The following is a 16,227-nucleotide window of genomic DNA, read 5'->3' as shown; positions in this document are numbered from 1 at the left end:
TCCACCTGAAATGAGTTTTGAGGAGACTTTGAAAATATTGCGTAAAACTTCATGCAGCCTTCAGTTTCCTCCACATAATGTCATTATCTCTTTCTCTTTTTTTTTAGTATTATTATTATTATTGGCCGGTAGACAATGCACCGTGGGCCACTATAGGCTGAGATTTCTTTATGTAAAATCACTGAAGCCTGCGTGTCCAGCAGCTCCCAGCTCGGGGTTGTCCGGGACTTCACCTTTGGCCGCTCGGTGACTTGACAGATCCGGATAAATCACTCCAGGAGCTCGCTCAAGTTCGTTTCATGGCAGCTCCATAAAAGCCTCTTATTAGCCTTAAAGAGATTTTTCCTTTTATTATTTCCTCCAGAGCATTTTAGTGTTTAGAAAATTACACACTTTAGATTTCTTTTTTTCTTTTTTATTTAAATAGCTCCCATAAACTCTCAATATGTGCGCATTTTGAGCTGAAAATAAAGGTCTGTAAAGCTACTTCCTAACAGCAAAAGTTGTAAGATTTTTCTTTAAAAGTGTATAAATAAATAGTGTAAAGAAATCTAGCTTTGGTGTCAAATTCTAGGAGTGTAAACACTTTTTTTTAAACTGAAATTTACGCACAACAGTCACAAATAAAACGCACAATTTAGGCTTTAATTTGAAAATATATGCATAGCAGCCGCGTGTTTTTAATTGTAACAATTATTCCAAGTTTTCCCAGCAGCTTAAACTAACTAAATATGACTGGACACCACTTCTTTCCCCCGAGTCCAGCCTTTTCCAGTCCCATCCATGCAGTTAAGCCGTCACTTTCATTCAAGGTTGTGAATTATATAGTACATTGTCTACTCCCCAAAACCATAAAACCAACTTTATGGACCTCACGTGACTTTTCACAGTCTGTAAGTAATATAGGCCTATACAATCTTTGGTAAGGGGGGATTTTTTACCAACTTCCAGCCTTGCCTATATACCTGTAAAGCCAAAGCTATACTCTTTTCTTTTTTCTCCAGGGGGGATTTTATCAACAGCAGCATATTTCCCACATGGCAAACGCGCGTCTCGCTTTGGAGAGGTCAGAAGAGGTAAGTTTTTTAAAAGTCTTCTTTCACTCATGTCTTGGTAAAATAATGCGTCAGAAAAGTGGCCTAAAAATCTTCTTGTTCGTGTGACATTTTAACAAGTGCTCTTGGTTAATCATTAATAAGTTTAATTCGGGTCAGAGAAGTTTATCCGAAGCTCCAAGTCTGTGCGTAAAAACCGTGCGTAAAAACCTCCAATATGTGTGTGTATTTATTTTTTTTTAAATCTGCATTTGCTCTAATTGATAATACAGTCGAGACACGTTCAAAGCAATTTGGGAGAAACTTTTTTTTTTATTTTCAAGCGCTATGAGTTCACTTACAAATACAAAAAGCTTATTGGCGAAAAAAGCTTACATCACTGCCTATCCACAGAATAACCCTTTGCACTAAAAATTTATCACATTGACAGGTTGAATACATTTGCATTGCTCATAATTAGTCCTAAACAATAATAATAATAATAATAATAATAATAATAATAATAATAATAATAATAATAATAATAATAGATGCACAAAATATCCTAAAGCTACACATTGGCTTGTTTATGAAAGTTTTTATGGATCTTGGCCACAAGTTAACCATCAAAAATAGCAGTTAAAAGTTACACTAAAGCGCTTTTTGAATGGCCCCCGGAATACATTACATTCAATGAAGAGCAGCATATGGTTTGGAAACTTTTTTTCTTGTTTTTTTTCTTTCTGAACTGTACAATGAATTTTTTAAAATTTTTTTTTACTCCTGTTAGACCGTCAAGAAGTTACAATAAAGAGCTCAAGTTGAAACACCTTCAAGAAAGAGAGACAGAAGGAGAAAGAGAGCAAAGAGCATGGACAAATACCCCCAGTAATATTTACATCTTATTTTTCCAACATCTACAGCTATCATAGCACAACAACAGGGAACTAAAAATGGCATTTTGAGGACCACAGAATACTTCTTTTTCTATCACAATAGCATGCTGGAAGGTGCTGCGCTTTCAATAGCTTTACAGTACTCATGGATTTCTTTCTTTTGTCCTTTTTTTTTAAGATTTATTCTTATTTTTTTTACTCTCCCCCCAAACCCACAACAGCAACAACAACAGAGGAAAAAAGTTATTCAGTTGTGGAAGGCGCTGCCTCCTGTTACAAGACTCATGCTTTTCAGTTTATTGTCCTTCTTCCACTTCATCCTGCGGTTCTGAAACCAGATTTTGATCTGTCTTTCGGAAAGACACAGGGCGTGGGCTATCTCTATCCTCCGCCGTCTGGTTAGGTACCTATTGAAGTGAAACTCTTTCTCCAGCTCTAGCGTCTGGTAGCGGGTGTACGCAGTTCGGGCCCTTTTCCCATCAGGTCCAGTCATATCTACAATTTTACAGAAAATCCAGAAGAATTAGCAAACCGCACTGCACAACCAACAACAGAGGGGGGATTTCACTGCTTTATCTGTGTTTTTTAGAGGGGTGGGGGGGCTTTTGCTATGATGGACAGAGGGGGTCACAGCATGGAATGATGCAGGGAAGGAAGCATGCAAACCGACAGGACACACAACAACACTCAGATACACTCGGTGCCTTTTCTCATCCTCTCGGCTCTCAGCCCGCAGCCAGCCTCTGCGTGCTTTTTGTGCCACATTTAAATCCACATTTCACAAAGCACCCTGCTCCAGCGGCAGTTAACCCGGACCCCACCGACTGCAAACAATCCCATAAACACTTTACCAACACTGCCCCGTTTTTTCCCAGTCATCCACACCAGCTCTGCTCACTCATGCAACACTTGACAGATTTATGGCACACCGTCAGCGTGACATCCTTCAAAACAAAATATTATTAGATGTGTAAATATACCATGGCTTATGTGCAGTTTCCGCATCCAGGGGAATATTTGTGGCGTTTGGCAATCGTTTGATGTGGGAGTAGAGGAGGTGGCGTTGGGTTCCTGGTGCTGCTGCTGCTGCTGCGCCCGCGGTGCCGTGCTGGAGCCGCCGCTGCTGTGCGCGCCTTCCTCGGTCTCGGAGGCGACGGTGGCGTCCTCTATCTCCGTGAAATGAGCAGCAGTGCTTTTGTTGAGGCTGTTGCCGCCCGAGGTCGCGCTCCGGTCAGAAGGAGGAGAGGGGCTTTTTAGTTCCAGCGGCTCCCGGCTGGCCGTGGCGCACGACGGCGGCACCGGCTCTGGAGACGAGAGCGAGCAGTTGGACGTCTGTCTGTAGCGGGCGTCCGGCCCGAATCCCCGGGCATCCTCTCTCACGGCCCCGAAGTGGCCGCCGGTGGTGGTGCGGTTCACGGTTAGGTCCATGCCATTGTAGTTGTAGCCGAAAGACCCGGAGTGCATGGTGCCAGGGTCTCTGAAGGAGCCGCTCACAGCGCCGTTAGTCCCATAATTTAGTAACTGATAGTCGGAGCCATTTGGATAGCGCCCTGAGAACGAGTTTACAAAGTAAGAGCTCATTTGCTTGGATTTTTAAAGCCTCGATTTGTAGATCTTTGTCGCTATAATCCTGTGTGCTTGCACGATTTATGGATGCAATCATGAATTATAAGCAATGAAGCCCTACTGTACTTTGCCAGGTATGCGGCCAAATATGGGAGAGCGTTCGGGAATCACGTGCCTTTGTTGACCAGTCGTAAATCCTCACTGATGACTTCAAGAGGTAATTCATGCTCCATGGTTACAAATGATGACGAAATAATGGTCGTTAGGCTCCAGTCAATGGTGCCTCCCCGCTGCGCCCGGAGAAGCGCGCAGGCAGAGAGCGCCATCTTGCGGACAGCGGCGGGAACGCTGCGCCGGGACGCGCTGTCAGGCCCCGGAGTCATCCATCATTTATGTAACACTGATAATATAGGCCACAAAAGGCTCAGGTAGCACATAACTGAGACTTATCAGCCGCACTGTTGTCACTTTAACATGCAGTGTGTCAAAACTGAAATTATTTTAATCTTTATGCGGGTTTCAGGTGAATTTATGGGCTTATTGTGGCTCCTAAAGCAGCTCAAAGCCCTCTGATATTAATAATAACAGTTGGAATGATAGAAATAATGATAATTTTCTTGTGGAGGAATGACGCCACCAGATTTTCCAATATACATCAAAAAGCCTTTATTTCTATGTACAATTTCCTAAACAAAATATTGCACACAATATCCAGATGTGCATAGAACACAGGTGAACGACAATAAATAACATGTAACATTTCTGATCTGTACAAATGATGGCACAGCTGTAAACAACAAGCCTATAGACTATTACAGAGCAACTACACCACAAGATGTACAGTGAAAGGACAATAAAAAGCCTCTTTTAATGTCACGAGGATCAAATAAAATTATCATAATAATAAAAAAAACAGAATGAGGTAACAACTTTGTCGAAAACCAAAAACACTAAAAATTATTTACATTTTGGCGGATTTATTTTTTATTTTTTTGCATAGTCCCCTAAATTAAGACACGAGCACAAGGACAAACAGAGGAGGACCTGATTTTAACCTAATGCGGACATTTGTTACCGTGCAGATACTGAAATAAAGTCACTCTACACAGTCTCTAACGTGTGTTTTGCAGCACTTTATATCTACAAAGAAATAATACATCGTTTTATTTTGGAGGGTGTGCACACAAACACACACACATGCCTTTGTGTCCTTTTCTCTTGTTGATTTTTTTGAGTTTTCTTTTAGCTCTTCTTCTCCGCCTGTTCCTCCTCCTCGGGTGTCTTTGAGGGATTCAGGAGTTTGTTCTCCTTTTTCCACTTCATCCTGCGGTTCTGAAACCAGATTTTGATCTGTCTCTCCGTCAGGCACAGGGCGTGGGAGATCTCTATCCGGCGCCTCCTGGTCAGGTAGCGGTTAAAGTGGAACTCCTTCTCCAGCTCCAGTGTCTGGTAGCGGGTGTAGGTCTGTCGGCCCCTGCGGCCACTGCTGCCAAATGGGCCTGCAATTAAAAAAAAAAAAAAAAAAAAATTCATTAGTTAATGATTAAAGTGAAAATTTTCAAGTGGAGGAGAGAGATCTGGGTCAAAATATGCAGTGATGTATCTGAAAAAATACCAAAAAAAAAGAGTTTTTAACGTAAAAAATGTTGCATCTGTGTGCATAAAATAGCAAATAATTAACTGTACGTTTGTAAGTATATATATTTAATATTATTTTTTAAAATCTTGCTGTACATACAGACCCATTAAAAGCAACAACTTATATTCTTTGCTAAAATATATATATTCTGTTGTCTCCAATTAGTATCTTTTAATTGTGCCAAATTACGCACCATATAGTGAGTTTACATGTAAAAAGTCTCATTAAGCAGCAAACTATAGGATAATATGGCATGTGTGGTGTATTTGTCACCTATATATTGTTCTGTAACACACAGTAGGGATGTGTAGTCAGATGCACGCTGCGCATTGTGTTGTTTTTTTGTAGTTTTATTTTTCTAATAATATTTTTGACGCTTATTCGCTACTAAAAGTGTTTGTGCGATATTTCAAAGTGCGTAAAAATCCGGAAAAAAGCCCATGTGACGCGGGCTCAGAGCTTTAAGTTGGAGCTCGGGGTGATGTAGGCCCAGTGTGTGCGTGCGCTGCTGTGTGTGCGTGTGCGGTCGTGTCTGTATGTGATGATGATGTTGGTATCCGAAGCCCTGAAGGCGCACGGAGATCTGTGCGCAATCAGTGCAATCGCGAAGGCTCCTGTGATTATTTGGTGCAGTTTTTCCTGTTTGTAAGCTGATTAAATGTTGGACGCTGACAGGTAGCCTGACTCTGACTCTTGTCTGAGTGTCTGTGAGGCGCGCGGCTGCTTCACTTCATGCGCTCTCCCACCTCCGGGCAGCTGACAACAACACAGCCAAACGTGCACTTTTGTACTCACCGGCGGAGCAGGCGTTCATCCTCTGCATCCAGGGGTAGATCAGAGTGGAGGACTTGTCGTCGATGCTGCTGCTCATGCTGACACTTTGCTCCGGGCACTCCGCTTTGCGCTGCTGGTGCTCCTGAGTGACAAACAGCGGCTGGTCGTCGCGACTCGAGAAAGCGCACGAACCCTCCGCGTCCTTGTAGAAAGTCCCGACCGGGTTGTAGTCGCAGGGCGCACCGCCGCCGGCCCGGCCGTAGATAGCCGCGGCCGCTGCGCCCGTCTGCTGGTAGTAGGACGCCGGGTAAACCTTCTCCTGCATGTTGGCGGCTGCTCCATATGTGGCCGCGTTGGAGTAGTGTCTTAACGGATCGGTGTATCCCGAGGAATATAGCGGTATCTGACCCAGGAGAGAGTCCTGTCCTCCCGGCAGAGACACGGGAAAAGTTGAGTTAACAAAATAGGAACTCATTGGGTGGACAACGGGGTGTATATACTCCGGAGGAATATGATTTGTTGTCTTTTATAGTCCAAGTGCTTTTGCCATTACTTTATCGGAGATTTGGTTTTTGCTGAAAGGGGGGGTTGTGAGGTGCCACTGAATACAGAGGGGAAGTGTACCATCTGATCAACCTCTGGCCAATCACCGCCGTCTGTGCTTGCACTATTGCACCCATGGGGGGCTCTTGTTGCGCGCAGGAGTCCCCGGTGAATCGAAATGAAGCGCTCGAGCCTGTCGGTCTTTACGCACGCTCACGCACACACTCAGAGATGCTGCGACGCACAGAAATACATATATACTTTAAAAAAACATAACCAAAACAAAGCAGCATATATGAGCTGTATATGAAGCAGCACATGATTTATGCAAATGAAGTCATAACGCACAAAAATACGCACAAACTCCCCCTTTCTCTCTCTCTCACACACACACACACAATGTGCAAAAAGCAACAATAAACCAAACGAAACGCCAAACATTTTCCTTTTACGCACAAACTACAGCCGAGCATCACCTTCCCTGTCTGTTCCCCTGCCTCTAACCTTCATCGCCATCTTATTAAATAATCTAAACACACTCTTTTCTCCACGCATGTGCCAGAAATTCAACCCAAAAATAAGCACCAAGTGATCCAGGAAAAACTGCGTCAATAATGCAAATGTGTCACTCTCCAAAGGTGTGAGCTCAGCCCGATTCCTGATCCATCACCAACTCTGACTCAAGTCCATGAAGGCGCGCAGGGAGCAGCATGGGGAGGACGCGCGCTTCCACACACACACACACACATCATCATCATCATCGGCCTCATCATCGTCACCTTAACACGTCGTGATCAAGTGGACAATATCTTCACACTCAAAGAGGGAAAAAAGGTGAGTATAAAGGTGAAATAGTAATCAAGTATTTGTCCTGTTGCCATCTTCATCCTGGTTTATTTACCCATTAATATCAGTATTTAGGATAAATTAAGCAGTTAAATTGATTTTATTGTTAGTAGGTATCAATATTGTTATTATGTGCATCAATTAAACAGCAATTATTGATTGTTGTAATTAAAAACAATCAAATTTAGCGCCTAATTCTGCAGCTAAAGCTCTTACCGTATTGATATATTTATAACAACATAACATTGCAGGATTTTCGTGCAAAGAAGGTAAAATTTGTTGAATTGAGTGTTTTAATTTAGATTTCATATCATTTTCAATACATTTAAACGAATTTTTCCAATTTAAATTAACGTTCGTCTTTGGAAATATGCCAAATTGTCCAAAAGAAATAGATTAAAAATGACATACAAGTGGCGATTTGTTCAAATAATGTGAATCTAAGAAGTTTTTGGAGTTTTTTAATTAATTGAGCCGACATTTTTTGAAATATTTGCTGCATATTCACACATACAAAAACGAATATTCTCGTTTCCACTGCGCTTCTGTCGTCTGGACTTTTTCGTTTGCGCAAGATTTGCTTCGAAAATATTTAAATCATAAACTTTTTGGCTTCACTAAGGACATCTTTCAACAAGGCCGCAACCTGCAGCCTGACTACAGCTGAGGAACATCTGAAAACGCTGCTAGAAACACAATCCCCTGTTTTTATGTCAGATTATGGCCCAATAAAACTGCAGGAACCAAAACCAGGCACGGAAAAAAAACGCCGCAGAGGCGCCAGAAATAGAAAATAAATAAATAAAGCAGCATAACGTGGTGATTTCTGACTCCGCAGATGTTGCGAAAACAGAAATAGGAAACATCAGAGAGAATATTTGTCGAATATTGCGTAAAATGTGGATGAAATGGAGGCGAAAAGGCGACGATGGGGCGACGGCGCGGCGCAAAATCAACATAAAGGGACATTTTGGCACGTTTTTTACGCGTAATAGCGCACAAATATATCATACAAAATAGCATAAAAAGGAATAAAACCTTGCAGGAGAGTGAAGGTGGGGAGATTTAGGAGATTTTTAAGAAAAACGCGCCTCAGTTGGTCGCACAGGCCCCTGCAGGACCATCATCATCATCACCATCATCATCAAAGTCAAGCCTGTCTGTCTGTCTGGCCTGCAGCCGCCTGCTCCTACAGCGTCTCCAACAGGCCTCAAAACTTGCATCTTTTGGCTGTTTTTCGCCCATTTTCAGGTTCGATACTTAGGCAGCATCTCAGGGGTTAAGCAGAAAGAGAGCAGCAACTGGTTGGGAATCGCAGCAAAAAAAAAAAAGAAAAAATCAGGCGCAAGATGCTTAAAGACTGGATAATTGCTCGGCTTTTTTAAAGACAGATCCCCCCATTTGTAGTTCTCTAAACACCAGGCCTACAGTGACAGTTCAGCCACAACAGTGCAGCAGCTCAGGCGCACTGGTGCTCAGTTAATCGCTGGCATATTAGGAACGTGGTGCCCTTACCTTTGTTGATAATCCATCATTTCCAGTGTGGCTGCCACTCCGCCGAAGCTCCTCTCTGCGCCCCTCACTCCTCTTCCACCATCCAAATTCCTGTTTAAGTGATTTCATCAAAGTAATCCCTCCATCCAGGAGTGTGGTCATCCCTCATTTTCACGAACATAAAGCCACACAAGTGCAGCCACATTAACATGGCGCACAGTGGCGTCGCGCACAGCCTGTTTTGCTTTTTCTTTTTTTTTTTTTTTTTGTTGGAGAGAATTACGCACGTACGCAGCGGCCGGCTCCTCGCCACAACACCCCGCACGCCTCTTGCATATACAAAGAGCCAAGAAAAAGGTTGTGTTACTACTGTTAAGTGAATGAAGCGGTTGGAAAACAGCAGCTGCAATATAACCTCATGGGAAATAAGTTCCCGTTCCTGCTGTCCACATGACCGCCAGCGACCAATCCCCGAGCCTGGCGAGTCGTAAACTTCCACGGCAAAGTTGTAAATTTTCATAAACAGCAGTCGTTTTTGTGCTTTTGAACGCGCTTTTCTCATCGCCATCTTTATTTCCTCCAAAAGGCTGCAATGTTCTGAGTTTGATGGCGGATGAAAGAGGGGGAAAGTGTGAGCAGAGTGGGGATGTGAGTGTTTGAGGTGAGGAGAGACATTGCTCAGGATGCGCACTTGGTTCTGTTCCAGCATCTGGTTCGTACCGATTCTTATTGTTCTCTGACCGGGGCGTTTAGCAGCTTTAATCAGGTGATTTTGGGCTTCAAATCTGCAGAAATTTTCGTTAAATTTCCTCCAGTATAATCTCAAAGCCTTCAAGGCGGATGACCGAGGCGCCTTTTTTGCTAAAACAATGTGGATTCAGGCGTAAAGATTTCTGCATTTACGACTTTTACGATCTCTTAAAAACGACAAATTTTCTTCAGATCAATTTGGCAAAAGATGGAAATCGCCTGATTAGAGTCCTGAGGCGGATCTGAAGCTCACAAAAACTTGAAACAGCCAATTTTTCCTGTTACGTATATCAGGGGGGGAATTAAACTTCCTTCGTTTGGGCTGAAATGAATTCTTTACGAACTTATTTCTTCCTTTTATTGTTGTTTCAAATGGTTGATTTCCGCTTTCTTTTGTTTAAAAATGGCTCTTTTCACTTGGCAGGCTGGTGTTTCCCGACATTTATAGACGCAATAAAACCATAAATACCTGAAATACAACACATTCTCTTTCTGCTGGGATTTTTTCCCTCCAAGAATAAAGTCTGATACTTAAAAATGCAAGTTTGGATTAAAAAAATACATTTTTGAAATTTGGACTAAAAGTTTTAACTGTTTTATTGGATAAAAGTTTTTAAAAGCGGTCACCTCCTCTATTTAGGCCCATGTTTTATGCCTGTATTCGCCAATAATCATTCCTGAATTTAACCTTAAAAGAACTGACTCTCTAATGTGGTTATAAATAAATGATTTTTAATCTGTGGGCCTTCTAGAGGAACCTGCGGGGTTTTTACGCACAAATCACTTCAGAGGCATTTAAAGTTAAAATGAAAGTCTGGCTTCCTTCTTTCTTTTGCACCAAATTCACATTGAACAATATTAATAATAATAATTTACAATGTGTAACTTCATATTTTAAACTTTATTCCAATTATTTTCTGAGCTTTTAAAAATAATCCCGAATAAATGCACACGTCGGCCTGTTTCTCCCAGGATGCATCAGTCGGGGCTGTTTTGGATAATTTCGTCTCAGGTGGTTATTAATGACGGTTTTTATTATTTTCTTCTTTTTTTGTTGTTTTTTGTTGTTGTTTTGTCTTCAGCCTGTCACAAAAACAAAGGATCAGGACGAGCAGAAGCTGTAAAACTTTATGGCCTCTAGACTTCAAGATTAAACCAAAAACGCCCTTATTTTTGAACATTAACCGACAAAAAATGCACAAAATAATATTTGTTTTAATATAAAAGTACGAAAACTAAGAATTTAAAAATAAAATTTAAAAAATCAGAGAATGTTTTTATTTCTTGCAGAATCCAGATTTCGATCAAGATGATGAAACTAAATCAGCTTAAAAAGACATTTTATTGATAATCAGTGCAAATAGAATTAGTTTCAATACTTGACTGCACAAATAAAATTCCTTGAGATAACAGGCAGCAGGTTTTCAGTTTTTAATATTCTTCACTTTGGTGATTTTTCTAATTGAATATTAATTAAGAAAAGTTCAATAATCATGAACCAAATTTGGTTTCTTTGAGCCAATTAATGATGAAAACCAAATAATCAGTGAGTTTATTTGAATGAATGTAGTTTATTTCAGATGAAATGTGCAGATTTGATGTGATTTCAGGCCTGTCTGCTCTTCTTTTGGCACTTGGAGGTGAAGTTTGTTGGAGATGATTCATCCTCAGAGCAAATTATTCCATAAATCTGAGCACACTGTCAGTAGAAAAAAGTTTAAAAAGCCTTAATGTTGCTCCTGCAGTGCTGGAGGTCATTTAGTGGCAGGCAGCGTAAACTGCAGGTGTGAGGATATAAAACCTTTCTACAAACGGGAGACATTCATCGCAGGCACAGTGTGTTTATGCATTTTCACAGTTTCAGCTCTCCTCATGTCCTGCTGCAGCTGCTGTTTGTCTAAAATCACTTTAAATCAGCTTCAGAGTCCGGGTGCAGCAGGTCTGGGGCTCGGTGGCTTCAGGAGTCGGTGGTCCGGCTCCTCACTGGTCTTTTCCGTGCTGGGGGGCTCTACGGGAGGCGTTTGGGCCCACCTGAGACAGTCCAGGCCTCCTGACCAGCGGGGCGCGAGAGGAAATGACGAGGAGGCTGTGCAGGGCGGCGGGGTCGCAGCGCAGGCCTCCTTTAGGGCCGTAGTTTATGACGGGGATGCTGGGCCGGGGCTCGACCTGGGAGCTGCTCCTGCTCTCCTGTCTGACGGCCACAGAGCCGCCGACTGCAAACAGACGAGAAAACGTCAAACGTGAAAGAAAGCTCACTGAAAAATTCATCTAAAACACTTCTGACTTTTCTGTTGTTTTTAATCATATTAATGAAAAAAGTGCAACAATAACAGAAGATTTTGTCTAAAATAAGAGCACAGATTAATTATTTAATCATAAATATATATATATTTATCATAATATTTTCAAGTCTAATGGTAAGTAATAAATGTTATTTTGGCAGTTTTTCAAAACAGGTTTAATTTAAGAGTAATTTTTTTTATTAAAAAACATATGAATGTTTTCTTACAGCTAGATTTATTTTTAAATTATTAAATTGAGATAAAACTTAATTAATCCAGAAGGAAATTCTTGAGTCATAAAAAAGAAATGGTAAAAGATCAGAAATGTAGTGCTCAAAAAGTAGAAAGCAATAAGATATAATACATTACTAAAATAAAATAAACTAAAATAAGGCTAGAAATTGAAGAGTAAAAAGTAATTCCTGGTAATATGGAGGTAATACTGTGGAACACAAAGCAGCACTAGTTAAATGTATGAAACTGAAAAACATTCAACAAACACACTGCAGTTGAGACCAAAAAAAACCCAAAAGGAGCTGGAAATATTCTTTAAGGCAAAAAATAAGAAACAAAAGTAAGAACAACTATTTTTTTAAACATTTTATAGAAAAAAATCTGTGGCTGCTTATATGTGAGTGTTTTGCCATATATTATAATAATAATAATGATAAGTTGGACATTTGTGGGACATGGAAGAGCACAGGAATTGGAATTAAATGTTTTTCTCGATTTTTTTTTTTTTTTTTACATTTTTTTAGACTGTTATTTTAATTATTTAATTGCTAAAATAATCACCAGAATAATCAGTAATAAAAAAAATGAAAGCTTGTCGTTGCAGCTGTAGTTACAGCAAACGAATCCAGTGCAGAGAAAAGCCTCCAGGAGCTGTTAAGGCTCAACAATCCCATCCAAACAGATGTGTCCAGATGTGTGTACCTGGCCAGGGGATCCTCTGGGTGCTGGTGCTCCGTCGTACCTCCCCCGGCCTGCCGTGGTTCTCCGGGTCATGCTGCTGACCGCTGGACTCGTTGAGGCTGCGCTGGTCCACGGAGGGCCGGACCAGACGCTGCTGAGTGGAGTGGGAGTGGAGCTGCTGAGATCCAATCATCAAATCACGTCCTTTTAATTCCACGTCGTTACGATTATCCGGCAACGCAAATTAACACGGAGCTGCCCGAGTGTTATGAAATGACGAGCAAAGAATAATTGAATTTCATTCCTTTCTGATAATTATTTACGGCGTTTACACAGCAGAGCAGCTGCTGGATGTTTGGGGCAGTTTGAAGCTTTGACTGGAGGAATTTAGATTTAGAGAAACTTTGATTAAATTCACTGAACCACAGCAGGCGCCACTTTGTCACCAAGTAACTTTTTTTTTTAAACTTTTTTTTGACACAATCAGGTAAAAAAAAAAAACTTTAATAATTTAATAGCTATTATAAGCAAAGCTGCACTGATTAATCAACTGGATGATTAAAACTACATTAATCAGTAACTACTTTGATTATTTATTCATAATTTTACAAGCAAAAAAAGATATTTTACCTGGTTAAGGCTGCTTATGTGGGTTTTTTTTTTGCTTTATATGATATTAAAAAGTTGAATGCTTATAGGATGTAGATGGGTGGAAGAATTGTAAATAACATTTTTGTCTACTTTTTAAACATTTTATAGACTGTCAGCTTCATTATTTACCTACTAAAATAAGTACTAGTTTGTTTTTTTACACAAGTTTCTACTTAAATTGTAGAAGTACAGATTAATGTTTCAAGTTCTGACCCTGCAATGAATAATTTTTAAAGGGGCAGGGCAGCTTTCTTCACAAATTACATTAATTAAATCTAATTTGGTGAGAAAAAGGTGAATTATCTTGACTGTATTGCTGGAGAGCTACCTGCCGTGACGTCTGAGTGCAGAGCTGCTGCTGCTGCTGCTTCCTCTGAGAAAACTGCATCAGAGAATCCAACTGCAATAAAAACATCAGTGGTTTTATCATTTCTTAAAGAACAGGAGAAGTGTGAAGCATGAAGCGGGTTGCTGGTGGCTGTGTTTAGGTCCTACCTTGTTCCGCTGCTGCCTCTGGTTGGCCTGATTGCTCTGCTGCTGGCTGCAGACCTCCTTGCCGTCCTGGACTCCTCCTGCCTCGGCTCGGCCCTGCAGCAGCTGCTGGATCAGCTCCACCACCCCCAGATCCTCCAGCAGCTTCTTCCTCTGGAGCAGCGAGTTCAGGCGCTCCTTCTCCTCCACTTCTTCCTCCTCCTCTTCCTCCCCTCGCTGCTCCTCCTCTTTGACTCCCGCAGCTTCTGGATCCAAAGGAGGCTGCAGAGAAACATTTGATTCAATTTGCTTTTATTGCCTCTCTGTATATGAAGCCACCAGGATGGATTCACATCGTATCAGCCGTTACTGTCACTGAATAACCTCCATAACACTGTTTGTTTGGTCGGTCCTGACAATAAAAGATATTTCAATTTAAACTGAGCGCCAGACGATTAAAAACTATCTGCAGGAATCATATTCTGGCTAATTTTAATTGCACATGTGTGGCTGTAAGGGGTCAGGCAGGATACGAGCCATTTATCACAGGACCAGGCTGAGTGACGCCCTCGTGTGGCTTCATGTGGGCGCTGCAGCTTTAATAACAGTGTGGGACAGACGTACAGGCGGCAGGCCACAGTTAGAGGCAGGGGGTTGTGTTGAGGATCGTCGTGGTTTGACTTTCTCCCCCGCTGTCTCCCCCTGAGAATCCCTCCTCTGGCCTCCCCTCTGGTCTCTCTCCTTCTGCTCCTGTTTCAGACGAAGCTCCTGCAGCTGTTGCCTGAAAGCAAACACAATATATATCAACTATTAGTAATGCACAGTTAATTAAATGCTTTATTTGATGTTTCTTTTTTCACCTCATTAGATGACAAATATCCAGTGATGGAAGAAATGTATAAATAAATGCAGCAACACCACGCTGAGGAAAATACTCCTTTACAAAGCAACATCAAGCATTTAAAGGCTTATTTCAGCAAAACTGCAAACGTATAGAAAGTAAAATGTAATTAAAGCACTAAAAGTACAGTATAACTTGCAAAATACCAACTTTCATTAAGCAATTTTTCATATTTACAACCTAAAAAACATTTTTTTAAAAAGTTAAGATGAGACTATAAGATAAATCTTTTAAAAAACAGACTATGTTGCTTAAAAGAAAACAGAACGAAGCTGGTCGCTGCACAATAATTACAAATGTGAAGCTCTTTTCTAAAATACTTCAAGCCCAAAAACAAAATGTGACAATAAAAAACGTCTATACACAAAAAAATATGTGAACCGTTGACACAAAAGAACAAATTTTAACGATGTATGTAGATGGATAAAAGGGGTTTTTGGTAATTTGTTCTGTGAGAAATCACACAGATGTCCAGAGTTTGTGTTATTTAATTGAACTGGAGAAGATCAGCGTCTCAGTTTGATCAGAATTTACTACAGCAGACATGCAGGCTTCTAATTTAATAATTATTTGAATTACAGACACATAGAGCTGAGTGTCATCAGCGTAGGAGTGGAAATTAATCCCATGACTGTGTGTAATTTGGTCAACATTGTAGGTGATATTACACACCACTATGCGATCTTTTAGATAAATTAGAATTTCAGTGTATAATACTTTTCTATCCCTTTCTGCTGTACATAAAGATCCCCTCCAGACATATTTTAAGACGTATAAAATAACAATTTGTGACTGCAGATAAAATTACATCTCCTCCTCCTCCATCATTTGAAAAATCCAAATCTATAAAAGTGCAAAGCTTTTACTAAATTCAAGTTAATTCTGAAGTTTTTCTGGTTTTATACTGAATCACAACTGGCTTTAAACCAGCTATGTGACTCACTTCAATGTGATTTTTACACGTGAGCCAATAATAATCAATCATTGTTTTGCAGCTACTTATTTTAACACAATACTTGCAAAGATACTGCAGAGCTTTACTAAAAGTCAGCGAAACAGCTTTAAATTTCAGAGCATTATAGCTGTCAGTAAAATAACTGCCCTTGCTAGTTAATAAAAGTACTTAAAAACAAACTAAAACTGTCAAATTTACAGATCTTTTTTTTGTCTGACAAAAATCACATTTGAGAAACTAGACAACAGTTTTCTCTTTATTTGATTTATTTTTTGTTGATCCATGATATAGATGATTAATAGATTATAGAAAATGACTAAAGTTATATATTTATAATTAAATTATTAATATGTGGTCTAAATTTAGGAAAAATAATTTGTGATTGTTGAAATGTTTTTTATTGATATAAAAATCTGAGCCTGAAGAAGAGAAACATGTTGCTGTTATTTTGGTTTATTTGACTGTTTCTATTTCATGATTAAATACTCTTACTCATGTTTAAATGTGATA

At 40.4% G+C, this 16,227-nt stretch overlaps 3 protein-coding genes and 1 long non-coding RNA gene across 5 annotated transcripts in view; 1 reads left to right on the top strand and 3 right to left on the bottom strand.

Moving 5' to 3' along the window:
- Window positions 1–919: 919 nt before the first annotated feature.
- Window positions 920–3,697, bottom strand: hoxb5b (homeobox B5b). The gene is made up of 2 exons (XM_023298595.3): window positions 2,911–3,697; window positions 920–2,425 (listed from the first exon to the last, which is right to left on the bottom strand). The coding sequence occupies exons 1-2, from the start codon at window positions 3,509–3,511 to the stop codon at window positions 2,178–2,180; spliced, it is 849 nt and encodes a 282-aa protein (XP_023154363.1). The 5' UTR covers window positions 3,512–3,697; the 3' UTR covers window positions 920–2,177.
- On the top strand, window positions 951–12,810 carry LOC129347411 (uncharacterized). Its single transcript, XR_008599509.1, has 3 exons — window positions 951–1,076; window positions 7,091–7,286; window positions 12,675–12,810. It is a non-coding gene; the product is annotated as an uncharacterized LOC129347411 (long non-coding RNA).
- hoxb6b (homeobox B6b) lies at window positions 4,148–9,212 on the bottom strand. The gene is made up of 3 exons (XM_023298596.3): window positions 8,814–9,212; window positions 5,931–6,686; window positions 4,148–4,995 (listed from the first exon to the last, which is right to left on the bottom strand). The coding sequence occupies exons 2-3, from the start codon at window positions 6,382–6,384 to the stop codon at window positions 4,739–4,741; spliced, it is 711 nt and encodes a 236-aa protein (XP_023154364.1). The 5' UTR covers window positions 6,385–6,686; window positions 8,814–9,212; the 3' UTR covers window positions 4,148–4,738.
- Window positions 10,866–16,227, bottom strand: part of ttll6 (tubulin tyrosine ligase-like family, member 6) — a 19,350-nt gene continuing 13,988 nt past the window's right edge. For both annotated transcript variants that reach the window (XM_035943079.2, XM_055004649.1), the window contains exons 13-17: window positions 14,486–14,642; window positions 13,886–14,143; window positions 13,719–13,790; window positions 12,761–12,917; window positions 10,866–11,755 (exon numbers count right to left, since the gene is read on the bottom strand). In XM_035943079.2, the coding sequence (XP_035798972.2) occupies window positions 11,523–11,755; window positions 12,761–12,917; window positions 13,719–13,790; window positions 13,886–14,143; window positions 14,486–14,642 (877 nt within the window). In that variant the 3' untranslated portion in view covers window positions 10,866–11,522. The remainder of the gene's footprint in view (window positions 11,756–12,760; window positions 12,918–13,718; window positions 13,791–13,885; window positions 14,144–14,485; window positions 14,643–16,227) is intronic.

This window comes from Amphiprion ocellaris, chromosome 18 (genome assembly GCF_022539595.1).
Source record: "Amphiprion ocellaris isolate individual 3 ecotype Okinawa chromosome 18, ASM2253959v1, whole genome shotgun sequence".
NCBI classification, from domain to species: domain Eukaryota; kingdom Metazoa; phylum Chordata; class Actinopteri; family Pomacentridae; genus Amphiprion; species Amphiprion ocellaris.
This window is presented reverse-complemented; position numbering and strand designations above follow the sequence as displayed.

Coding starts and splice junctions, on each gene's coding strand:
- hoxb5b (XM_023298595.3), bottom strand. CDS start 3,511: ATGAGCTCTTACTTTGTAAACTCGTTCTCAGGGCGCTATCCAAATGGC. Junction 2,426..2,910: donor GAAACTGCACATAAGCCATG/GTATATTTACAC, acceptor GTAAAATTGTAG/ATATGACTGGACCTGATGGG.
- hoxb6b (XM_023298596.3), bottom strand. CDS start 6,384: ATGAGTTCCTATTTTGTTAACTCAACTTTTCCCGTGTCTCTGCCGGGA. Junction 4,996..5,930: donor GATGAACGCCTGCTCCGCCG/GTGAGTACAAAA, acceptor TTTTAATTGCAG/GCCCATTTGGCAGCAGTGGC.